At 40.8% G+C, this 26225-nt stretch overlaps 1 protein-coding gene across 4 annotated transcripts in view; it reads right to left on the reverse strand.

Moving 5' to 3' along the window:
- Positions 1 to 26225, reverse strand: part of LOC140453192 (protein NDRG4) — a 231680-nt gene that overhangs the window by 198154 nt on the left and 7301 nt on the right. Inside the window, exons 2-3 of one of the 4 annotated variants that reach the window (XM_072547699.1) lie at positions 25687 to 25920; positions 20246 to 23485 (exon numbers count right to left, since the gene is read on the reverse strand). The exons of 2 other annotated variants lie outside the window; for them this stretch is intronic. In XM_072547699.1, the coding sequence (XP_072403800.1) occupies positions 23255 to 23485; positions 25687 to 25920 (465 nt within the window). In that variant the 3' untranslated portion in view covers positions 20246 to 23254. Of the gene's footprint in view, positions 1 to 20245; positions 23486 to 25686; positions 25921 to 26225 lie in introns of those variants that run through there. One more of the 4 variants, XM_072547700.1, reaches the window with a different exon arrangement.

The following is a 26225-nucleotide window of genomic DNA, read 5'->3' on the forward strand; positions in this document are numbered from 1 at the left end:
GGTTCGTTACCCAGAACCAAATCCAGTATGGCCTCACCTCTTGTTGGCCTGTCTTCATATTGTGTCAGGAATATTGTGTTCTTCTTCTTCTATTCGCAGGTCAAGTGTGTTGCAGTGTTGCAGCCCTTTCAAAGGGTCCTACTGCAGATTCTCTTGTGTGTGTTTGGGTGGTTGCTGTTATAATTCAGGATCAGGTCCGTGTGTGGCTTTTCTGTACACTTTTGTTGTGCATTCCCCATTCTGTGCTCTTTCTACCATCACATCCAAAAATGGGAGTTGGTTTTTAATTTCCTCCTCTCTTGTAAATTTGCTCCCTGTGAGCATGGTGTTGATAATTGGGTGTGTGCTCTCAATCTCTGTTCTTTTCATTATTACAAAAGTTTAGTCCACATATCTGATCCAAAGTTTGGGTCAGATTTGCACAAAACACTATATAGGACAAACAGGCAGATAACTACTGATCCGCATTCATGAACATCAACTGGCCACTAAACGCCACGATCAGCTATCCTTCGTATTCATTCACACAGATGACAAGGACCACAAATTCGACTGGGACAACACAACAAAAAATGGGACAAGCCAAACAGAGCATAGCCAGAGAATTCCTTGAAACTTGGCACTCATTCACAGACTCCATCAATAGACCCAATATAGTGACTACTATAATGAACCACCGGAACTGGCAACAGCTGGAACGAAACCAAATAAATTCCAACCAACACAGTATAGCAGCAGTTCACAGGAGGCTCAACAGCACTGACGATGTCACCTAGAAAGGGGATGAAACGTCTGCAACCAAATTCACAACTTGGTGAACATGGCCCCAACTGCAACCGGTGTCTGAGCTACAAATCTTTACACAAACCTTGAACATTTTGCCCTTCCTTACTAAAACTGTCTTTACTTACAGGATCTGTATACATCTATTCCCTTCCTATTCCTATGTATTCGTCCAGATGCTTCTTGAATGCTTCTATGACCACCTCCTCTGGCAATGCATTCCAGGAACTCAGCACCCTTTGTGTAAAAACCTTTCCTCGCACATCTCTTTTAAATGTCCCCCCTTGCACCTTGAACTTGTGTCCCCTAGTAATTGACTTCTCCACCTTGCGAGAAAGCCTCAATTTCCACTCTATCCATGCCATTCACAATTTTATAAACTATTAGGTTGTCTCTGAACCTCCTACATTCCAGTGAAAACAAACTTGTCTAGCCAACCTTTCTTCATAGCTAAAATCCCTCATACCAGTGATGTAATTTAATCTAAAACAAGAGTGAAGGCATGAGGCACAAATTAGCTGTGGATTGAGAAAATACATAAACAGGCATGACTTTACATAGGCAAGGGACAGCCTTGAAAGAACAATTACATAGCTTACAGCAGCTATATATCCTTTCAAGGTGTAAAATCCAAATAAATCAGTTAACTGTGCCTAACAAAGCAAGTTGAGGATTTTATAAGGTTAAAAGAACAGGCTTCCAAAGTTACCTGAAATGGTAACAAATCTGAGGATTGGGTGGTTTATAAAATACAGCAAAGGAGAACCAAGTAATTGATAACAAATGAGAAAACATAATACAAATGCAATCTAACAAAACGTAAAAATATGCTTCAAAAGTATTTATTTATAATGGGAATAGAGAAATGGCAGAGAAAATAAATGATGACAACATGGAATATAGAACAGTCCAGGCCCTTCGGCCGTCAATGTTGTGCTGATGTTTTATCCTACTCCAAGAGCAAACTAACCTATATACTCTTTACTTTACTATCATCCAAGTGCCTATCCAAGAGTCGCTTAAATGTCCCTAATGTATCTGACTCTACTACCAGTGCTGGCAGTGCATTCCACGCACCTACCACTCTCTGTGTAAAGAACCCACCTCTGACATCTCCTCTAAACCTTCCTCCAATCACCTTAAAATTATGCCCCCTCATGACAACCATTTCTGCCCTGGGTAGAAGTCTCTAGCTATCCACTCTATCTATGCCTCTCATCATTTTGTATACCTTTATCAAGTCACCTCTCATCCTTCTTCGCTCCAATGAGAAAAGCCCTAGCTCCCTCAACCTTTCCTCATAAGACATGCCCTCTAGTCCAGGCAACATCCTGGTAAATCTCTATACCATCTCTAAAGCTTCCACGTCCTTCCTATAATGAGATGGCCAGAACACAATATTCCAAGTGTGGTCGAACCAGGGCTTTGTAGAGCTGCAGCATAAGCTCATGGCTTTAGGTCTAACCCCTACTAATGAAAGCCAACACACCATACGCCTTCTTAACAACCCTATCAATTTGTATCTAATTTCACTAAGGAAGATACATTAAAACTCCCAGAATTAGAGATTCAATTGACATGGGAGGATGAGGAGTTGAAGTAAACCAGTATTCTTAAGAAGGCTGCACAAGAGAGGTTGATGGGCTGAAAGTTGATATTTTGGCAAGACCTAACGGTCTACATTACACAGTGTTGAAGGTGTTGGCCATACATAGAGTTGATGCAATGGCGATGACTTTCAAAAATTCTATAGATTCTGGAATGATTCTTGGAGATTGAAAGCAAGCAAATGTCACCCGAGAGAGAGAAAATAGAGAACTACAGCACTGTCAGTCTTACACTGGCGGTAGGGAAGAAAAAGCTTAAAATCTATTGTAATACGTGTGAAAATACATGGACATCAACACATTGGTAGGCTGAGACTAGTGGTGTACTACACGGATCAGAATTTGGACTCCAGCTATTCACAGTATACATCAGATGATAGAAAGCTGAGTTCAGCATGTTCACTGAGGTAGTCACACCACAGGTGAAAATTGAATAGTCAGAAAGGGCATGGGTGACCATCAGGCAGAGTAGAGGATGGCAGGTAGGGCAGGAACCCTCTGTAGCCATTCCCTTTCTAACTGTTGGGAAGATGACATTGCATGGAATGAAGTGGAAGTCAAGGTCGTGGCTCCATGGGTGGGTCTGCTGCACAAGAGGGAAGGAAAAAGAACAGCAAGGTTATACTGGTAGGGAATTCAATTGTAAGAGGAATAGACAGGCATTTCTGCAGTTGCAGAAGAGGCTCTAGAATATTCCCTCCCTGGTGCCAGAGTCAGGGATGTCACTGAATGGCTGTAGGGCATTCTGAAGAGGGAAGGTAAACTAACACAGATTGTGGTATATTACGGCAGCAAGGGCATGCATAGTAAAAGGGATTAGGTCATGTAATCAGAATTTAGACAGCTAGGAAATAGATTAAACAATAGAGCCACTACACAATAATCTCTGCAGGGAGATTTGTTAATTCTATTGTGCAGGGTTTCAACTAACGTGGCAGGAAGTGGGATCCAGAGAAAGGGTTCCAAAGTGGGAGATAAACAGTCAAGGCTAGACAACAAGGGAGTCAAGAAGGCATTGAAATTATAGCCCAGTTAAGGCACAAGGGAATTTGCTATGGTTGGATGACATTTATAGTTATGTGTAAGCAGATGAGTTGAAGGCACAAATTAATGCGTGTCATTGTTATAACTGATACATGGTTGAGAGAAGGGCAAGATTGGTAGCTCAATACTCTAGGAGAGACAGGGAAGGATTTAAAAGCAGAGGGATAGCATAATATTGATAAGGGAATCAGTTCCAGCAGTAAGGAGGGATAATGTTTTGGAAGGCTCCTCAATTGAAGCCATATGGACACAACTTAAAAACCAAAAAGGAGCAGTCACAATGCTGGGGTTGTATGAGACACTCACTAACAGTCAGAGAGAAATAGAAGAGCAAACAAGTAAGCAAATTCCAGGGAAGTATAAAATTAAAAGGGTAGTGATAGTAGGGAATTTCATCTTCCCCAATATTGACTGAAATAGTCGTAGTGTGAAAGGTTTAGAGAAAGTGGAATTTTTGGAGTGCATTCAAAAGAGCTTTCTAAGCCAATATTTAGAAGGCTCTACAAAAGAGGGAAAATGAAGGAAAATTTTAGGAAATCACACCATAGAAGTGGTTGAAGTATCAGTGGGGACGATTTTGCAGACAATCATCATAACTCTGTTACATTCAAGATTACTATGGAAAAGGGCAAGGATGGGCCTGAAATCAAACTCAAAACTGGGAAAAGGCTGATTTTAATAAGGTCTGATTTGGCCAGAGTTGACTGGAAACAAGTACTTTTAGGTGAACCTGTATCAGAGTAGTGCATTCAAGAAGGAAATAGGGAGGGTTCAGGGCTAACTTGTTCCAATAAAGATAGAGGTTGGAACAACAAATTTTGTGAACCTTGGATATCAAGGATATACTGTATTTGATTAAGACACAAGGTCAGTCCTTAGTTGCCCTCGAAGGTGGTGGTAAACCACATTCTTGTTCCTTTGCAATCTATGTTATACTTCTCTTCTTTGTGTGTTATCTCTTTCACAATCCCATCTTTTTTCTGCCTCTTTGTTTTACTTTTCTGTACTAGAGTTCAAAATTAATAGATTGTGATCGTTTACAGTTCATGGTTTATATTCTATGCTTCTTAATAAGAATTCTTAAATTGGAGACATGCTGTCCCTTGTCCTATTAGGTAGGGAGTACCAGAATTTTACACAGTGATGGTGAAGGACCAGTAATACACAGTGTGACCTCTGTATCCGCAGTCAGTTTCCACAGTTTGCTGTGGCCCAAACATATTACATGGAATATTCCAAAACCAGGGACCAAGGGGCTGCCAGTGAGGTAAGTTTCCCATTTAAATGAATGGGCTCGCTAATATCCGCAGTTTTGGGCTTCTGGAGTAGATCTTGGAATGTATCACCCGCGGGTATTGGTGTGGTGGGGGGAACTACTGTATTCACAAGTCAGCATGGTACAATACTTGAAGAGGAACTTGCGGGTGATGGCATTCCTATCAACCTCTAACCCTTGTTCTTCATGGTGAAAGACGTGATGAGTAACGAAGATGCCCATGATGCTGGGTTTAGTAAGGGTAGAGGATTGGCTAACTAAAAGAAGACTGAGATTTAAGATAAAGGTGGCTCTTTCAGGATGACATCATGTAACTAATAGAGTGCCATATAAATCAGTGCTGGGCCACAGTTACAATTTATAATAGCAACGTAGGTTAGGAAAGTAAAGGTTCCATAGCCAAGTTTGTGGATAGCAAAAGAAGGTGGAAAGTCAAGTGGTGGGCATGACACAAACAAATAGTATGCAGAGGGACACAGACAGGTTAAGCGAGTGGCCAAAAGCTTGGCAGATGTATGAAAATGTAAGGTTATGCACTTTGACAAGAAGAATAGAGAAGCTGAATATTATTTAAATGCAGAAATACTGCAGAAAGCTACAGCACAGACGGATTTGTAAGTACTTGTGCGTGAATTACAAAGATCTAGCAGACAAGTTCAGCAGGTAATGTGGAAGACTTTTTCCCTGAACTGTTCTGAAACCTTCTTCATGAAGAAAAATTAAACTTGTTTCTAAACTCGACATTGGCATTTTAAGGAAATAAGTAATTTCATTGCAGGCAGTTCAGAGAAGTTTCACAAGGATAATCTCTGGTATGGAAGGATTGTCTTCTGAGCAAAGGCTAAACAGGTTGGAGCTTAGAAGAATGAGAGATTGAAACATATAAGATTCTCAAGTGGCTTGACAGAGTGTTTCATCTCATGGGAATCTTGGACCAGAGGGCATAGTCTCAGAATAAAGGGCTGCCAATTTAAGACTGAGACAAGGAGGAATTTCATTTTCAGAGGTTTGAGTATCTTGAGAACTCCTAGCCACAGAGAGCTGTGGAAGCAGAGTCCTTGTGTATATTTAAGGCTGAAATAGATTCTTGGTCAGTAGGGGAAATGAGGGTTACAAGGAAATTCAGGAACGTAGATATGAGGAATGTCAGATCAGCCATGAGCCTCTTGTAAGGTGGAGCAAGCTCAGAGGGATCGAATAGCCTACTCCTGTTTTAATTTCTTATGGTCTTAAAATTGATGAGGCTGTAGTAGTGATTTTGAGCAGACCAATCATATACAACAACACTTAAGGCAGGACATGTTGGAGGCAGTAGATTATTTCTATGCACAGGCCAACACCAGTGAAAGATTTAGCCAAGGAAAATCTTTGGGTGTTGGAGGACTGGGACAATGAGGGTAGACTCTTTACATATGGTTCTGACACAGATGGTCCTTTATCGGCTGACTAACCAAACAAATTAGCATAGGGATACGATGCAGGGCAGAGTCAAGAACCCTTTCACTATGACAGAAAGACACACGCGTTAATGGAAACACCAGCTCCAAGAAACACATTTTTTGCATAAATTAGAGAAGCTAAGTGAGGCACATGCTCTAACACCAGGAGAATGCCATGCACTAATGAAAGCAAATGGAGCTAAGGGGACATGGGATAGGACAGCAATGAGTGTTAGGAAGCTACCTAACTGAAAATACATGAGTAGAGGCAGCCAAGGTCTGAGAGGAGGCACAAATACTGATGACGGAGGAAAAGGTAAGTCTGAATTGGGACTTGTTGTGGGGATAAGACAAAAGAAAGGAGAAACAAAATCAGAAATTAAGAAAGGACAAACTGTCTTAGAATACGGAGAGAGGAAGTGGGCAGCTTAAAAATCATAATTGGACAGGTGACTCGCAGAGGGATGACCTTGTCTTTTTTAAAACATGGCAAAAGGACAGGGAGTAGATCAGAAGATCCTTACATAGGAATTGGTCTTGGCATGAACAGTTAATGACCTTATGCTATGGTTGAGAGAAAGGTTTGGGGAACCCAGTGCTAGCATTTTTTAAAAATTCATTTGTGGGATATGGGCACTGCAGGCTGGGCAGCATTTATGACCAATTCCAGCTGCCCTTGAGTGAGGTGGTAAACTGACTTCGTGAACCACTGCAGTTCACTTGCTGTGGGTTGACTCACAATATCATTAGGGATGGAATTCCAGGATTTTGACCCAACAGTGCAGGAACAGTGATAGATTTCCAAGTCAGAATTTTGAGTGCCTTGGAAGCAAATTTGCAAGTGGTGATTCCATAAACATTCCCATCCTCATGAAAATGGAATCTGGCACATCAATGCCATAGCTGCCTTCTGCCAGAGGGCAGTAAGATAATCCTGGCCTCCTCCTGAGGTGTCATAAATGCCAGTCCTCAACTAATTCCACTTACACTGCATGACTTCACAAAGCAGGTAATGTAGTAGATATATCAAAGATCATGGGCCCAACAACATTTGCAAAGCAGTGTGAAAAATTGACTAGGTCCACATACCAGGATAGGTGCTTTGCTTTGAAAGCACTTTCCAAACTAATTCACTACCTTTATTTTTCACATTGCTTTGCAGATGATCATGGTATGATTGTATTGGAGCAACATGATGAAAACCAGTTAGTTTTAGAGCACAGATCTTCAACAGTACAGCTACTATACTCACCTGTTTTGTGATATCATACAGTGTGAACAGAATTGGATGGAGTCAGGCACTTATGACCTTGGGAGGAGGCCAGAGGTATATACTGTACTCTAGAGGATGGGGATGTTCATGGAGCTTCTTCCTCCTATTGGTTTTTTAAATAGTCCATTAAAGTTCTAAGCTGAATGCTGTAGGACTAGAGTTTAGATCTGTTGGTTGTGGGATTACTTAGCTCAGTATATAGCATGTATGTAGCCCTGTGTTGTAACATCGCTGAGTTTATGTCTTATTTTTAGGTAGCCCTAGGTGTTCTCTGAAAAGTCATTTTACACTCCATAAAGAACCAAAGTTTTCCTTAAGGCTGTTAGGAATAATAAAACGGTGGGTAGGCAGAGTTATGGTCACAATTCTGTTCCTCCCACAGCACTTCATGGAGGACTACTTTTGAACACCTTTGTTTTGAACCCCTATACTATTTAGAACTGTAGTTATGTCACAAAATACTGTTGAGAATGCCCTCTGTGTGAGGACAGAAAAACTTTGTCTCCACAAAAAAACATAATCAAAACTGTCATAATCATATATATCTGTGATAAATAAGTTGATGAGGACGAGCTTTAAGTATGTTGTTCAGTCATATTAGTTCTCTTACGATCTGCTGTAGGCTCCTTCTGGTGGTGATATTCTTCGAGACGCAGCCAGTTCAGTCTGGATAGGTGCCACAGAGCCATTAATTGATGGATATTCAAGTACCGCGCCCAGTTTTTTTTTATCCTCACTAAAACTAGGTGTCTCTTCTGGTCATGGTCTCACATAATCGCCTTGCATAAAGGATCAGAACAAGGCCTATTAGACTTAAAGGGAATTCACAGCTAAGGTTGGAAATCAATGGGTCCTGATCTTTCTGTGAGCCATTCTGCTGTCAGCATTTAAAAATCTGTCAGAATTTAATTAGGGACTGTAATTAGAATTAGAATCCCTATTGTGTGGAAACAGGCCCTTTGAACAGGCAAGTCTACACTGACCCACCGAAACCCATTCCCTTTCACTTACCCATGACTCGTGCACCTAACCTATACATCCCTGAATACTATGGGCAATTTAGCATGGCCAAATCCCCTAACCTGCACATCTTTGGATTGTGGGAGGAAACCCATGCAGACACAGGGAGAATGTGCAGACCCCACAAAGATAGTCACCAGAGGCTGGAATCGAACTTGGGTTCCTGGCGCTGTGAGGCAGCAGTGATAACCACTGAGCCACTGTGCTGCCCCAAAGCAATGACAAACACAGAAAGTGAGGTTCATTTACAAACTCCAATGCAGCACTTGGTCAGTGTGGGGACTGAACCCACTGAACTTGGTGTTATTTGCACCATGCTCGAACTACCTAAGTTAACAGATTTCAACAAACATCAACATTAAGTAAGTGACTGGGATCACTTATTATCTTCAATTTCATCAAGACAAACACATCAGTGTAGTACTAAGAGAGTTCTTAACTATCTGCTGTACTTACCCATCTAGGTGGTAGAGGTTGTGCTTTAAGGTGTTGTTGAAGGCCTGGTAAAATACTGCAGAGGATAGTGCATACTACTGCCATGAGTCAGTGGTGAGGGAAAATGTGGGAACACCGAAGCTGGGACTCCATCACTATGTGGTAGTGTCAGTAGGAGTGCCTATGATGGACAAAAGCATCTACGATAGGTTGACTGCTGAGGATGAAGGAAGGTTTGCCTTTATGTTGGTTCCCTCACCTACAATAAACCTAGGGGAGCTGGTATGTCCTTTAGCACTTGGCCAGTTTGGTTAGTAATGGTGCTACCAAGACATTCTTTATCAGACAGATGAGCAGAAATTAGGCCATTCAGCCCATTGAGTCTTCTCTGCCATTCAATCATGGCTGATAAGTTTCTCAATCCATTCTCCCACTTTCTCCCCATAACCCTTGATACGCAAGAACCTATCTATCTCAGTCTTGAATGTACTCAATGACCTGGCTTCTGTGGCAATGAATCCTATAGATTCACTCTTCTGGCTTAAGAAGTTTCTCCTCATCTCTGTTCTTAAAAGTCTTCCTTTTATGCTAAGGCTATGCCCTCAGGTCCTAGTCTTTCCTACAATGGAAACATCTTCCCAATATCTACTCTGTCCAGGCCATTCAGTATGTTCCAATTAGATCCCCCCTCATCCTTCTAAACTCCATCAAGTATAAACCCAGAGTACTCAAACATTCTACTTATGTTAAGCTTTGCACTTCTGGGACCATTCTCATGAACTTCCTCTGAACACGCTCCAGGGCCAGTATATCTTTCCTGAGATATGGCATCCAAAACTGTGCACAATACTCCAAATATGGTCTGACTACAGCTATATAGAACCTCAGAAGTATATAATTGCTTTTATATTCAAGTCCTCTCAAAATAAATGCCATCATTGCATTTGCCTTCCTAACTACTGACTCACCTTACAAGTTTACCTTGAGAGATTCCTGGACCAGAACTCCAAAGTCTCTTTGCTCTTCAGTCTTCTGAATTTTCTCCCCATTTAGAAAATAGTCTATGTCTCTATTTTTTCTACCAAAGTGCATCATCTCACACTTTTCCACTTTGTACTCCATTTGCCACTTCTTTGCCCACTTTCCTAACCTGTCCAAATCCTTGTGCATCCTCCCCATCCTCAATGCTATCTGTCCCTCTACTTTTGCATCATCCTCAAATTTAGCCAAAATGCCCTCAGTTCCTTCATCTAGATCGTTAATGTATATAGTGAAAAACTGTTGTCCCAACACTGAGTCTTGTGTAACATCACTTGTCAACAGCTGCTATCCGGAGAAGGATCCTTTATCCCCCCACTCTCTGCTTTTTCCCAGACAGCCTAACTTCTATCCATGCTAGCACTTTGCCTCTGACACCATCGGCCCTTATGTGATTTAGCAGCATTCTGTGCAGCATCTTGTTGAAGGCTTTCTTGAAATCCAGGTAGGTAACATCCATTGCCTCTCCTTGGTCTAACCTGCTTATTACTTCAGAATCAGAGACATACAGCACAGGAAACAGACCTTTGGTCCAACTCGTCCACGCCGACCAGATATCCTAACCTAATCTAGTCTCGTTTGCCAGCACATGGCCCATATCTCTCCAAGCCTTTCCTAATCATATACACATCCGAATGCCTTTTAAATGCTGTAATTGTGCCAGTCTCCACAACCTTCTCCGGCAACTCATTCTATACATACACCAACCTCTGCATTAACAAGTTGTCCTTTATATATGTTTCCCTGGCAGGTCATTCCACGCACGTACCACCCTCTGCGTGAAAATGTTGCCCCTTAGGTCTCTTTTATAGCTTTCCCCTCTTACCCTGGACCTATGCCCTCTAGTTCTAGACTCCCCCACCAGAGGGAAAGACTGTCTGTTTATCCTATCCATGCCCCGTATGAGGGTCTGTAAGGTCACCATTCAGCCTCCAACGCTCCTGGGAAAACAGCCCCAGCCTATTCAACTTCTCCCTATAGCTCAAATCCTCTAACCCTGGCAACATCTTTATAAATCTTTTCCGAACCTTTTTTATATATATGTATACAATTTTTTTATTGAAAAGAAAGACAGTTTTTGGTTTTTTACAAAATTACAAAACTAACACAAAATAGTGTAATCTCTTTATAGTAGTGACAATAAGGTATAAAAAAAGCTAACCACTAATCTACTCTACAGACTACCAAAACACTTCTGAACCCTTTCAAGTTGCACAATATCTTTCCAATAGGAAGACCTGAATTGCACACAATATTCCAAAAGTGGCCTAACCTATGTCCTGTCGAGCTGCAACATGACCTCACAACTCCTATACTCAATGCTCTATCCAAAAAGGGAAACCATACCAAATGCCTTCATCATTATCTAACTGTGACTCTACTTTCAAGGAACTATGAACCTGCACTCCAAGGTCTCTTTGTTCACTTCCTCAAATAACTCTTGCAGATTTGTCAGGCATGACTTCCCTTGATGAAACCATGCTTACTTTGGCCTATTTTAACATGCTCTTCCAAGTATTCAAAAATCTCATCCTTCACATTGGATTCCAGGATCTTGCCCACGACCAAGGTTAGGCTAATTGGTCTATAATTTTCTATCTTTAGCCTAACTCCCCTTTTAAACAGGGGTGTCACATTAACGATTTTTCAGTCCCCTGGCACCATCCCCGATTCTAGCAATTCCTAAAAGAATACCGCTAATGTCTCCACTACCTCTTCAGATATCCCCATTAGAAACAGATGGCACAGTGGCTACCAGGCAGCACAATGGCTCAGTGGTTAGCACTGCTGCCTCACAGCGCCAGTGTCCTGGATTTGATTGCAGCTTCTCTCCATGCCTCTGTGGGTTTCCTCTGGGTGCTCTGGTTTCCTCCAACAGTCCAAAGATGTGCAGGTTAGGTGGATTGGCCAAGTGAAATTGCCCATAACTTTCAAGGATATGTAGGTTAGATGCATTATTCAGGGGCAATGTGGAGTAATAGGGTAAGATAATGGGTCTGTGGGATACTCTTCAGAGGGTCAGTGTGGATTTGTTGGGCCAAAGGACCTGTTCCCATACTGTAGGGATTCTAATTCAGCTCTGGAGTGTCGTCCATCTGGTCCAGGTTATTTATCTACCTTCAGGCCATTCAATTTTTCTAGCACCTTCGCCTTCGTGATGGCCATCATACTCAGCTCTGCTCCCTCACTCTCAAAGTTTTGGGATATTACTCGTGACTTCCACCGTGAAGACTGATGCAAAGTAATTATTCAGCTCCTCAGCCATTTCCTTTTTCCCCATTAATATCTCTCCAGCGTCATTTTCCAGCAGCCCTCCTTTGCTCTTTATTTGTCTAAAAAAACTCTTACAGTCTTCCTTTAAATTACTGGCCAACCTACCCTCATATTTAATCTTCTCTCTCCTTATTTCTTTGTTTGTTGCCCTCTGTTGGTCTTTGTAAGTTTCCCAATCCTCTGGTTTCCCCCTGCACTTCACCACAATTACCATAATTCTTTTATCAAGTTATTTGTTTAGATATCAATTAGGCTTCTGCTAATGATAGGCATGAATTTCAGTCCCTCAATAAAATAGTGTCCATGTAATAGCTGGCCCCATAAATTTAACCTTAAAAAGTAGTCAAAAGTTTTGACTATTATTCAAGTATTTAACTTTTTCTCCCTCCCTGATGTGTCATGTTTGTAGCTCAGACTCCAGCTCATCAACTGAGCTGGAGTTCTTCCAGCAACCAATTCTTAGGACAGACACGGTCATTGGGAGCCACAATGTCCATCAGCTCCCGTATCATGGGGAAACAACACATCACCTAACCCTCCATCCTTACTTTAATTAGTTTTGAATTTAATTTCTAAAACATTTTAAACTGTTTTTCTATCTCTACTTATGCAAGTTGTAACCAATAAATTAACAAGATTCAATTTAACATATCCCTTATTAGCCAATTAAATCACAGCCATCCTATGACATCACTTCAGTTTCAAATCAAATCCTACCTTCCCAGCTGCTCTCTGTTCACTCCTGCTCAGCTCCAGTCCCAAATCCATAATTTCAGCAGCTTCCCAAGCTGCTATCCGTTCACACCCACTCAGTTCAGCTCATTGAATTGAATTTATTGTCACATGTACAGATGCACAGTGTAAGGCTTTGTCTTGTGAGCAATACAGGCAGATCATATAGTTAAGTCGCATAGATAGTAAATAATAGATAAATAGTAGCAAAAACAAAAACACAGATACAGGCGAATGTTCAGAGTTTGTGAGTCCATTCAGTATTCTAACAACAGTAGGGTAGAAATTGTTACAAAACCAGCTGGTGCGTACATTCAGGCTTCTGTACCATCTCTCCAATGGTAAAGGTTGTAGAAAAATATTGCCAGGGTGGGATGGATCTTTAAAAATGCTGTCTGCCTTTCCTTGACAGCAAGCTTGGTAGGTGGATTCTATAAATGGGAGGCTGGACTTTGTGATTGTCTGGGCTGAGTTCACCACTCTTTGTAACCATCTCCGATCTTGAATGGTACAGTTGCATACCTGGTAGTGATACATCCAGACAGAATGTTCTCAATGGCGCATCTATAAAAATTGATAAGGGTATTTGCTGCCATACCAAATTTGCTCAGCTGCATGAGGAAGGAGAGACACTGTTGGACCTTTGTAACCAGTGCGTCCACATTAAGAATCCAAGAAAGCTTGTTGTGGATGACCACTCCCAGAAGCTTGATCCTCTCCACTCGTTCCACCTCTGTACTGTTAATGTGTAGGGGGCATGAGTAACATCCCGCCGAAAGTCAATAATGAGTTCCTTGGTTTTTCTGACATTGAGAGCTAGGTCGTCCACTCCCAGCTGTAGTCTGTTTCGTCATCATGTGAGATTCGACCAACTATGATGGTGTCATCAGCAAACTTATAAATGGCATTAGTTTGGTATTTGGCGACAGTCATGAGTACAGTAGGGGCTGAGCACGCACCCCTGGGGGGGGGGGGGGGGGGGGAAGCTCCAGTGTTGAGTGCTAGTGAGGATGAAATATTGTCCCAGTCTTCACTGACTTAGCCTGTGGGTCAGTAAGCTAAGGATCCAGTTGCAGAGAGTGGGGTTTAGTCTGAGATCGCTAAGTTTATTAATCAACCTCGAGGGGATAATAGTGTTGAAGGCTGAACTCTAGTCAATGAGTAGGATTCTTATGTAGCTGCTCTTGGCATCAAGATGTTCCAGGGAGGGGTGAAGGGCAAGTGATATGGCATCTGACATGGATTTGTTGGTCCGATAGGCAAAAAATGGAGTGGATTAGTGGTGCTGGAAGAGCACAGCAGTTCAGGCACAGCAGGTCAGGCAGCATCCTGATAAAGGACTTTTGCCTGAAACATTGATCTTCCTGCTCCTCTGATGCTGCCTGACCTGCTGTGCTTTTCCAGCACCATTCTAGTCTTGACTCTAATGCCATGATCAGCCTTTCAAAGCACTTCATGACCACCGAAGTTAAGGCCACTGGGTGGTGGTCATTGAGACACGCTGTATGAGCCTTAGGCACAGGGATGCTGTTGGACCTCTTGAAACAGGCAGGGACAATGGCCTGCTGCAGGGAAAGGTTGAAGATGTCCAAGAAGACCTCTGCCAGTTAATTTGTGCATGCACAGTCTGGTACTCCATCTGGTCCCATCACTTTCCTTGGATTCACATGAAGGAAAACTGATCTGACCTCTGATGCAGTGACTGTTGGGATAGGTTCATCAGGATTTGTTGGAATAGGTATTACCTCTAAATTCTGCTCAAATTGAACATAGAAGGCGTTGAGATGATCTGGGAGGGATATGTCACCGGGTCTGCTATTTTGCACCGCCTCTTTTTAGAAACTGTGATGTCATTCAGTCCTTGCCATCGTCACCGGGTGTCTGTTTGGGTCTCTAGTTTGGATCGGTATTGGTCCTTGGCTGTCTTAATGGCTTTGTGAAGGTCATACTTGGATTCCTTATATTTGAGTGTGTCTCCTGCTCTGAAGGCCTCAAGCCTGGTTTTTATCAAGTTCTCGATGTCTTGATTCACCCAGAGTTTCCTGTTGGGGAACACCCAGATTGACTTCCTCGGTGTACAGTCCTCCACACACTTGCTGATAAAGTCTGTGACAGTGGTGGCATACTTGTCCAAGGTACCTGCGGACTGTTTGAACAGGGCCCAATCAGCAGATTCCAGTCAGCACCGGGGTTGATCTCTGCCTCCTCCGACCAGCACTGGACCTGTAACATCTGGTGGATCTGTCATGCCTACTGGACAGGACACTAGAAGAGTGAGTGTTGTGCATTGAACATAGTCTGCAAGTTATGATTCTATTGAGACGGTTACTCAACTAACCTGTAGAACAGCTCTCTAGACTTGGTATCAAATCTGTTAAAACTCAGTAACTTAGCCATTTCAGAGGGAGTAAAATTACAAAAGCACTGCTAGGAAATCACATGTAGGTCAGACAAAGTAAGGATGGCAGATTTCCGTACCCAAATTGGACAACTGAACCTGATGATTTTCAGAACAGTTGACAATGATTTTCATTCCTGATGAAGGGCTTTTGCCCGAAACCTTGATTTCGAAGCTATTTGGATGCTGCCTGAACTGCTGTGCTCTTCCAGCACCACTAATCCAGAAATGATTTTCATTTGACTAATTTTTAAATTCCAGTCTTGACTGAGTTCAAGTTTTATCATTAGCCATGGTGCGATTTGAGCACATGCCCCCCAGAACATTAACTGGAGGGTCTAGTTTACTAGGCAAGTGACATAATCACTACATGGCCCCTCCTCCAGCTTTGGTAATTTCCAGTGATAATCTAGTCAAGGGTGTGCATTCATAATGTATAAGGCCTAGTATTCAGCATACAATGCAGTGTGCCAAACCAAATTTATTGCTCCAAATGGCAATGCTAGAATTTAATTCCTACACATGCCAGGGACTGCTTGGTTTTGCTTTCAATAGTATAGATTTTAACATTAAGCTGAAAGCTTGTAATTATTTCACCAAGTCATTGTGTGGTTTCTAACTTGTATGTGATTATTTTCATTGCTGCTTTCAATTCATAAAGGCGTATAATTTAAAAATTGAATAATCAACTAACCTCTAACTTTCTATAGCTTTGCTTAATTTTAGTCAAAGACTCAAATCAATTAGCTTCCCGCTAACAGAACCTTCACTTCTTGCAGAACCACAATATACTAAATTAGAAACCCAGGAGTCCTACTCAGGACACCTTTGCAATTATCTGAATTCATCAGGTCTGGACCAAAGTGTTATGCAGCAGATCAATTCAAATAAAGCAGAACCTATTAACTGTTGAAGAGCTGAATCATAATACCATAAATTAGAGCTTCAAATGGAGGAACTGTGGAAGTCTAACTGAAATTCCAGGACACTTGAGATGAATGCTTAAGAGACAGTGAACCACAAAACCACACAAGATATTCAACCATGGTTTCACTGTGCACGTACCACAAGATAAAAGGAGCTCGGTTATTGCAGCTCAGTTGTCTGTGACAAAGGCAAATAACCTCTCCTTGAAATGCTGTGTTAGTTTGATTACTTTGTATGGCATTCACCAAAATGGTCCCCTCACAACAGACCCCTTCTGATACGTAGCCAGTGTCAGGATCTAAGTTTGCTCGCTGAGCTGGAAGATTCATTTTCAAACATTTTGTCACCATACTAAGTAACATCTTCAGTGAGTCTCCAGACGAAGGACTGCTGATGTCTATTTATAGATTTGGGTTTATTTGGGTTGGTGATGTCATTTCCTGTCCTTTTTCCTCAGTGGGTGGTACATGGGGACCAAGTCAACGTGTTTGTTGATAGAGTTTCAGTTGGAATGCTATGCTTCTAGGAATTCTCGTGCTTGTCTCGGTTTGGCTTGTCCTGGGATTGGTGTGTTGTCCCAGTCGAAGTGGCATCCTTCCTCATCCGCATGTAAGGATACTAGTGAGAGTGTTGTCCAAGCTCCCCCCCTAGAAAGCAGAAAACCTCAGCAGTACTTTGTCCAGAGGCTCACTGAAGATGTTACCGAGTATAGTGATGAAACGTCTGAAAATGAACCTTCCAGCTCAGTGAGCAACCTACGTCCAGAACCTCAACCTGAGCTACAAATCTTCTCAAAATTCGCTAGTAGCCAGTGTGTTTCTCTGCATAAAAAGAACCTCAGAGCAGTGACAATCTTTGGCTTGGACTGGAGCAGCAACATGCTAACAGGTATGGCATAACAAGACAATGTAAAGCACTACTGGTGAGCAAGTAGATGGTGCTAATTGAGAGTGCAAAGAAAGCAGGCAGATGATGCAGTCTTGATTCAAGCGTTGAGCCAAATACCTGTACCATGCATGCAAAGCATCCATTCTGCATCCTTTCAATGTTGGGTACCAGTGTGCTATGCAATGAAAGTCGGTTTCCAAGGAACCTGCCACTGAATCAAAGGTGCCATGATAGTCTTGAGGGACCAGCAGATGCCAATTTCTGGGGAGATGGTGCATGCAACTGGTGCCCAGGGATTGTACTCCATTGCAGTTTGCTGTTCTTGTCATGCTTTGGAGTATCCAACTTTTTTAGCCAGATGGTAAAATAGAAAACTCAGTATTAATGAGGCAAATTGATCTGTCAACAAGGTAATTAGTGAGCAATAATCCCCCTCAATTGGTACCTCAGCATGCAGCCTGCAAAAAGCTTAAAACAGTGAGTTGCTTCTGGCATGAAGAATAGGCCTCAATTAGATTCTATTACACACCTCACTATGGTTTACATTGCTCAGATACATTAAAAAAAACTTCCACACAATGTGCATCCATCAACATAGGATAGTTACCAGCATTTAAAAAAGAAACTTTCATGCAAACGATGGTGAGAAAGTTTGGTCTGGCTATAACTGATACAGGTAGCATAAAAGGTATTTAAGAGTAATCTAAACAGGCTACTGCAGGAGAAGGGAACAAACAATTACATCAATATTTAGATGGGAAGGGGTGTAGTGTAGTATAAAGATTGATATAGATCAGTTGGATTGAATGAACTAATTGTACTTTCCTTCTCCTAAATAATGGAGAAGGTTTAACATTGAATAGTTTTGTACTTCTAAAATAATGCTGTGTATTAAGAGTCATTGCTGTACACTTCATTACTTTCCAGTGATGACTGTTCCGAGTGGCTACTTGGATGTAATTATGCCAATTCATTTTCCACTTAGAGTGGGAGTTGTTCAAGAATCTCCACCCACTATCTACACCCTACAGTTTCAGTGGGGGAAGGAAAGTTAAGATTTAAGGCTATCCCAAACTCCATTGCATAAGTGAAACAACTTTGTGTTATTACATGTATGAGGTAGGTTGAACAGAAATTTGGAAAGCCATAAAGCTTTCAGTTCTGGTCCCAAGCCATCATTTCCACCCCAAACCTCCCTCTCACTTCGATGCTCCTCACCACTTATCGCTGATCAAGCATTTGCTCTAAAACAGCCTTACGTAGCTTAGGTTTTTTTTTGACACTTCAAATCACCTTTTTTAATGTATTGCGTGAATTAAAAACAGTTATGATTAGGGAAATACAATGCCCCAAAAACATGAATACAATTTTAATATCGAAGAGTGTGACAGGCATTAAAAAGCACATTTCAGTTTTTGATTTCACTAAATGGACTGGAGTCAAAAGTAGGGAGTAAAAACAATGACTGTAGATGCTGGAAACCAGATTCTAGATTAGTGGTGCTGAAAGAGCACAGCAGTTCAGGCAGCATCCGAGGAGCAGTAAAATCGATGTTTCGGGCAAAAGCCCTTCATCAGGAATAAAGGCAGAGAGCCTGAAGCGTGGAGAGATAAGCTAGAGGAGGGTGGGGGTGGGGAGAAATTAGCATAGAGTACAATAGGTGAGTGGGGGAGGGGATGAAGGCGATAGGTCAGGGGTGGGGGGGGTGGAATGGATAGGTGGACAAATTATAGGGACAGTGCTGAGCTGGAAGCTTGGAACTAGGGGGAAGTGGGGGAAAAGTGGAAATGAGGAAACTGTTGAAGTCCACATTGATATCCTGAGGTTGAAGTGTTCCGAAGCAGAAGATGAGGCGTTCTTCCTCCAGGCATCTGGTGGTGAGGGATCGGCGGTGAAGGAGGCCTGGGACCTCCGTGTCCTTGGCAGAGTGGAAGGAGAGTTGAAATGTTGGGCCACAGGGCAGTGTGGTTGATTGGTGCGGGTGTCCCAGAGAAGTTCCCTAAAGCGCTCTGGTAGGTATCCAGTCTGCCCAATGTAGAGGAAGTAACCTTTGCTTAGGTATTAAAATGACCAAAATCAATTTTCTGCATTAAAAACATGTCAAAACTAATCCATTTGTGACAGAAACAAAAATTCTGCATCTGAGAACAAACAATAAATGTTTTTATTAGGATCCCTCAGGGACTTTGAACCTCAAAACCAGAAAAGAAATTAGCTCAATATTACCCATGCCAAAGAAAAAACTGAGAGAAGACCACAAAAAGCAATGTTAGAAATGGGCAAAAACAACTTGGAGTGAGAAGGTCAAGAGACGGAAATGCAAGAGACAAAAAAAAGGTAAACAAAAGAGAAAAGCAACACAGTAGCACAGATTTGTGTCTAAAGAACAGATGTGGTCAGAAAAGGAATCCATACTTTTACAATCTCTGGGAGGAGTTAGCTTTGAAAACTTACCAGTAAGGGGGAAAAAAAAAATCAAGATTTCTCACTGACACAGCAGTACCCCACTCAGTGACTTAGCTTAACAGTTAAAGCTTCCTGACCTTTAACAGACAGTAGATGGTCTCCTGCCATCAAGTGGCCAGGGTGATCACATACAGTAAAAGTACAGAGCCTTTACTGAGAAGTGTGGACTCAAGATTTGCTTTTAATCAGAATGTCAGGATCCAGCCCAGAGACAGAAACCAAGAAAATCAGTAATTTTGCATGGTGCCCTTTTATTTGCTTAAAAAAAAGCTGAAATTGTTCTGTTTCCCAAAAAAAATTATTTAGCTTCTGTCACTGAATAGTAAGGAAACAAATGTTTTCCAGCTCTGACAGCATCTCTTATTTTGGAGGTGGGGGTGGAGGCTATAAATCAAGACTGAAAGCCCATGGAACACACACACACACACACACAGGGGACATGGTTATGGTAGGCCAATGGAGAATGGCAACTTCTTGTGATCCAAATTGTTAAATGATTATTGCAGTCACAGGTGAAAAGGGCAATGCCAGAAAGAGAAAAACAACAAACAAGGTGTAAACCATTATGTGACTATTGCCATAGCAACACAGTACATTTTGTACTGGCAGCTAATGGATTATATAACATATGCTGTTATCCAAATGGAGCATCATATTGTTGGTTTTAATGCAGTTCAATACATTTGCTTCACATTGTAATGGCTCATTAATCAGCAAATTCTAGGTCACTGTCCCTGATAACCCATCACAGCATGAAGTTAAAAGGCCTAAAAAAAAAAATCAATGCTTCTGAAGCAGTGCTACACCATAACATGAAACAAATTGTTGTGCTGCAATATCACTATTCCTTACTCGTCAAAGGATAAACTCCTTGAAATCAGGGATGCAAAGCTCAGTATGTGACATGGTTACGGTCAATGTTTGGAATTTCAGTTAAGATCACTAGAAATTAAGTGTTGCTTCCTCTCCCCCCAAAAGCAAACATGGTAATCAGTTATGGAAGAACAGGGCAGTTTCTAAGAATTTGACTGGATGAATAAGGATCAACTTTTGGAAGTTTACTTAAAATTAAGAATTTTAAACTAGGGGGATAAAAGCACTTTCCATTACATATAGTGTTTAGATTTTTTTGCTCCAGTTATACCTGCATAATGAGTTAGGGCATAGAGAGTGGGAAAATAGGTTTGGCTACTGCTCTGGATGAGGGAGAGACACGGTCATTGTGGCTTTTGATGAAGGGCTTTTGCCCGAAACGTCGATTTCGCTGCTCGTTGGATGCTGCCTGAACTGCTGTGCTCTTCCAGCACCACTAATCCAGTATTTGGTTTTCAGCAACTGCAGTCATTGTTTTTACCTTTCTCCTCCACTTGAGCCTGCCATATTTTCTCATTTAAATCTACTCTCTCAACCGCCTATTTATTCCTTTCTCTCTCAAACACTAGTCCAGTTTCACCTGAAATGCATGCAGAGTAGTTGCACTAATCACTCCTTATGGGAGCCATTCCCACATCTTCAGCTAAAAAAAAAAATCTGCTCCATCTAGCCAAGTTGCAGGAAATGCCAATTTGATTACAAAAATTGACCATGGTTCTTCATGGTGCCTCAACAACAGGCTTGACCTAATCTTAGAAGAAGAACCTTTTAATAGCAGCACAAATACTCATCCTCTTCAGAACCTGGTTGCTGTTGTCTCTCAGCAAGATTACCATTTGGAAATGGTTTTCTGCTTTTGTCCCGTCACTAAGAAATTAGCTAAGGTAAGCCAAACATTTGTGATCATTGTAACCCCAAAGACGACTTTTGTTTCCTTTCTTAAGCCTATATTCCCACGGTAAAGAACTAATATCTAAAGTAGTATTCTATTCACAGTATTTTGGACATGAAACCACAGATATACAAGATGCTAGTCAAAGTCAGTTGCAGAGTTGTGTAACAAAAGAACTAATGTGGGAATATGAAGAAATCTTAAAAATTACTCATCTAAAAAAGGCAAGACCTGTAACATGGTGGAAACAATGATATAATTCAAACAAGAATTGGGTACACATTTGAGACAGAATATTTACAAGATCATGGGGAAAAAGTGGGATTAGTTAGATAATTCTTTTAAAGAGCTGGCACAAGCACAATGAACCCATTGAGTTGAGTATGTTCTAAAATGAGTGTAAAGATACAAGTAAATTTGAAAATCCAAGTGATTATTAAAAAAAATGAAATTTGTATAAATGGCTCAGACATGGTTTATGCAAATACACTTAGGAAGCATTCATTAGATAGTTGAAAAAAAATTTTAAAAATACAACGTCAGATGACAGTTTCAACTTTAGGGCCTCCAGCCAATAAATACATTAAAAAAGCTGACATATCCAGATATCAGAGGTCCACAAAAATCAGTTTGAATACAAAAAACTTCATATAATTCAGACTTGCTTCGTCAAGTCATCAGAAGAGCTGGATCTTGTTCCCACTTCAATCTGAAAGTTAATATTGATCAAGTTAAGGAGATTAGGTTGGCTTTCCTGTCTTTCTTGCAACACAAACCCAACAGTGTTTTTTAAGATTCTGTGGAACTTGCTGGTTTTAAAAAAAAAATCTTTCTAGATTAACATTAAATCTGCAATTTATACTTCAGTTACCTACATTGTTAGTGTTAGCAGCACCTGACTCAACCGCTTAGAGCTGCATCTCTGCTGCCCCATTAGTAAGAGGGATACTACACTCTGAAGCAAGATATTTTAGATTGGCATACATATGTATTCTGTAGCTCAGATATTTGCTTTAGCACAAAGCTACCAAAAGTCAAGGCGCCAATGACAACAAAGGATTTTTTTAAAAATTAGAGTACAGGGAAGCACATCTGGAACTAAATACCCTAGCATAATAAAACTTCACTCAAGTTAATAGGAACACCATGCCAGTGACCTGTCTATATCTGAGATGAAGAATGATCTATTCGACAACACAAATGAATCAAGTCCTGGGGAACATCAGTAAAATTCATACACAATACTCAAAGTCCATGCATCTATTCAGTGTTTGAGGAGCGCACAAAATTCCTGGTCATATGGTTACCAAAACAAAAAACAAACTTTAAAATCTAAACAAATAATTATTATACATATAGCTATCATGTGCCATTCTACACAAAGAGATTTTGGCTTTAGAGGGAAATAGACAAGAGATTTTAAAGTCTGTTTTTCTTTCTAAAATTATCGAAGAGCCTGGCCTTCAGCCAGTTTGTTTTGCTGAACAAATTGTTTATAACGGTCTCTTCCACAAGTGTTGCAGGGGGTCCCATATTGAATACCAGGAAGAGTCAGAAAACAGCTGCAACTCTCTAATGACAGAAACTGACTCAAAATCCTGAAGATCCAAAATGCTTAGTGAACCAAAAGTTGGTTTGCAGAAAGTCTTTGCAAGTGGCTTTGTTCATGTAGGAAGCAAGCAGAAGTCCAGAAGGAAAAAAAATCCATGAGGAATTCTGCTTCACAGTGCAGTACTGATTTAATTTTCACCCAAAGTGATTGCACTGTTAACTACTCAGTTGTAATTCCTGCAGAATCAGTTTCATCTGAGCGGAAACTCCGTTATATATTGGTGAGGAATACGAATAGTAACAATCTGCTTTAGCTTCTCTCTGGCTCAAGTTCTATTTCAGGCCTCCATATCTGCAAACTTTCGTTTACCATAGCTCTGAACCAGATTGGAAGTGGTGATCTGCTCGGCCTGCCCCTTCTCCCACTTCTGAAACTCATTCAAGCCTCTTTGACCAGCCTGGAACAGTTCTCGCTCGAGCTCGTCCAGGTGAGCCACAAGTGATGATGTGTCCTCATTGTATGCATTCTGGGAGGAATCCATGATCCGACGAAAGCGGGTGACAAAAGTCTGTGCCAAGAATAAATTTTAATTAACAGTACAATACAGGAATAGCATGCTTAAGCAGTTTCATGTGATGATCACACAAATCCTGACCAGAAAAAAAAAGTGATTGGACAATATCCCCAGCCAAGTATGCATTGAAACTACACTGCAATTAAGTGCCTGTGATCACTTCTAACGATTTAATTTGTATTAGATGCCAGAATGAGTAAAATTTGTTTTTCAGAAGACCGCTGTAACTTTGCTGATTTACAGCAAGCAAATCTTGTGAGCAAAGTTCCAGTTAGAGATACTGCTACTAACTGAAATCAGTAAAAATTTTAAAAGATAGAGTTTTGCTGCAGAAAAACTGAAGTGCTGTTATCATTAAAAATGATACCTTCCAACATAAATCATGCATTCAATACAATGCTAGAACTATGGACCATAGTACCCAACTGATTGGAACAACAGAAAAAAAAAACAAATTTGGCAACACAATGACAGCAGGAATATCTAGTTCCAAATAAAACAATTTTGGGAACTCACAAACCACTATTAGTATAAAAACATCTTCCAGATGCCTACTCATTCCTTATCATGGATTACAGAGGAGCAGGAAAGCTGCAGAAAGACTTGTACATAGCAGAAAAGCCCCTACCCTCCTTTATTAGTTTCAGAGTACTGTAGAGGGAGAGCTTAGGAACTATGCTAGTGTTCCTGCCTTTTGGAATGAAGTCTGTGTACTTAATGTTTTTTTCCTTTAATCAGTAATTCCAACTTTTAGGATACGGGATAAGATGCATTATGAAGTCAGATGCTGACATGACAAATACATGCATATTAAAGTGTTCCATGTCAAATTGATATTGCTCTCAATACAGAGTCAAAGCTGCGGTTCAAGATTCCTTAAGGACTTAAGCCTTTAATCTAGATTGTAACATTTCTTCAGAACTGCTGTTTTGTCAATGTCAAAGGTGCCATCAAGGCAATATTAAACCATCATCTTGCCTGTTCTAGCAACTCAGCTGTACCTTACATGATTTCTGTGCTCCTTGAATTGCCACATATTTTCAGAGTCTAGAATAAACAGGTTGAATTGAATGACCAAAAGCCTGGACATTGTGTCAAAGCATCTATTGAGGTCACAGAATAACTGATCACTCTTTAAAATAATGAATTATATACGACCACAATGGGTCATTGAGAGTGGTGATAAAAATATGTTATGAAAGCAAACTTGTTTATTTCTTCCTTTTATACAGGCAAGAATTAATACAGAGATCACAGCCCATATCTGAATCCATACAAAATTAAATCAGTAGAATATCAATCTTATTCAAAAAAACACTACTCCAAATAAACTTCACAGGAAGTGCTGATAAAACTCAGCAAGATCGTGGTAATTCTGTTTTATTGCAAAGCTGATAGAAGTTATCAGAAGTGGTAAAAATTTGAGATGAAATCATTCTATAAATAGGCTGTAAAGTGTGGGTGGGGATGATTAAGAAAAGGAAAAAAAATCTATGATCAGATGGAAGGCAGGATGGAATCAAAGGCAAAGATGATGGTGGCAAGCAAAAGGGTATTAGTGAAACAAGAGACAATTACTCCTAATTTTCAGGACACCAAATGGGCTGGTAATCCTTTTGTTGCCATTTACATCTTCATCTTTTGTTTCTTTACAAAAGAAATTCCCTCTTTCCTTGTCCATTCATTCCTTTTGACAGTGGCTACTATGCAGCAGTCATGTAAACTTCTTTGGCAACAGTTTAAAAAAGGCATAACTTGTCAGGGAAGCTAATTAAGATCACCAAATACATGTTCAAGTTCCCCAAAGCAGCCATCATCCTAACTTGGAATTATACTTCGAGATTCTTTCATTGTCACTAGATCAATGTTTAAACAGTGGAAGCAATTCATCATCACTTCCCAAGTGCAATTAGAGGTGGCAATAAATGGTGGCCTGGTCAATGATGCACGCATTGCATGAATGTATTAACATCACAAAGCTTTTGCTAATTCTAAAGAAAACAGCTCATCAACCTGACAATTTAACTGTTTGCCCACCTCCCCCACCCCAAAAGATACTACCTGGTCTGCTGAATATTTCCAGCAATTTGCACTTTTCGTTCAGATTTCCAACATCAGCAATATTGTTTTTACTCAAATAGCTCTCAGATGAAAAAAAAAAGGGCCATTGAAAGTAGTACAAATGAAACATTCACCTGTAGGATGGTCTGAGCAATTTCCGTGTTCTCTGGATTATTAAAGTGTAACAGCTGTGTTCCAAAAGCATAATAATACGGCCCCAATTTGTGCAGGTCGACAACCTTTGCATCAGCACTGAAAATTGTCCGCCAGCTGCCTTGATACACTTTTGGTGTACCGGCAGAAATGATGCGACGTTTAGGGTCGCATAGCCCTTTGGCCATCCAAAGAGGCAGTTCCATCTTTGTACCCTATTAGGAACAAAAAAAAAACTAAAGTAAGCATTCAGCTCACAATAAACCACAAAAGCTGCTCAAATGAAACAGAATGGCTGGCAATTCCTGGCAAGGAAGGAGTCCTTATTTGTCAAAGCCAAACAAAGAACAGAAAATAAAAATTTGCACTGATAGTGACATCCTGTGGTTATGAAAAGTACTAAGTGCTTTAGAAGCAATTGCATGCTTTTCAAATGTAGTCAGTGCCAGATGTTGGAAATACCAAAACTAATTTCCACAGAACAAAAGGTAACATGATCATAAACAGATAATCTGTTTCT

Source organism: Chiloscyllium punctatum, chromosome 26, assembly GCF_047496795.1.
Source record: "Chiloscyllium punctatum isolate Juve2018m chromosome 26, sChiPun1.3, whole genome shotgun sequence".
Classification (NCBI taxonomy): domain Eukaryota; kingdom Metazoa; phylum Chordata; class Chondrichthyes; order Orectolobiformes; family Hemiscylliidae; genus Chiloscyllium; species Chiloscyllium punctatum.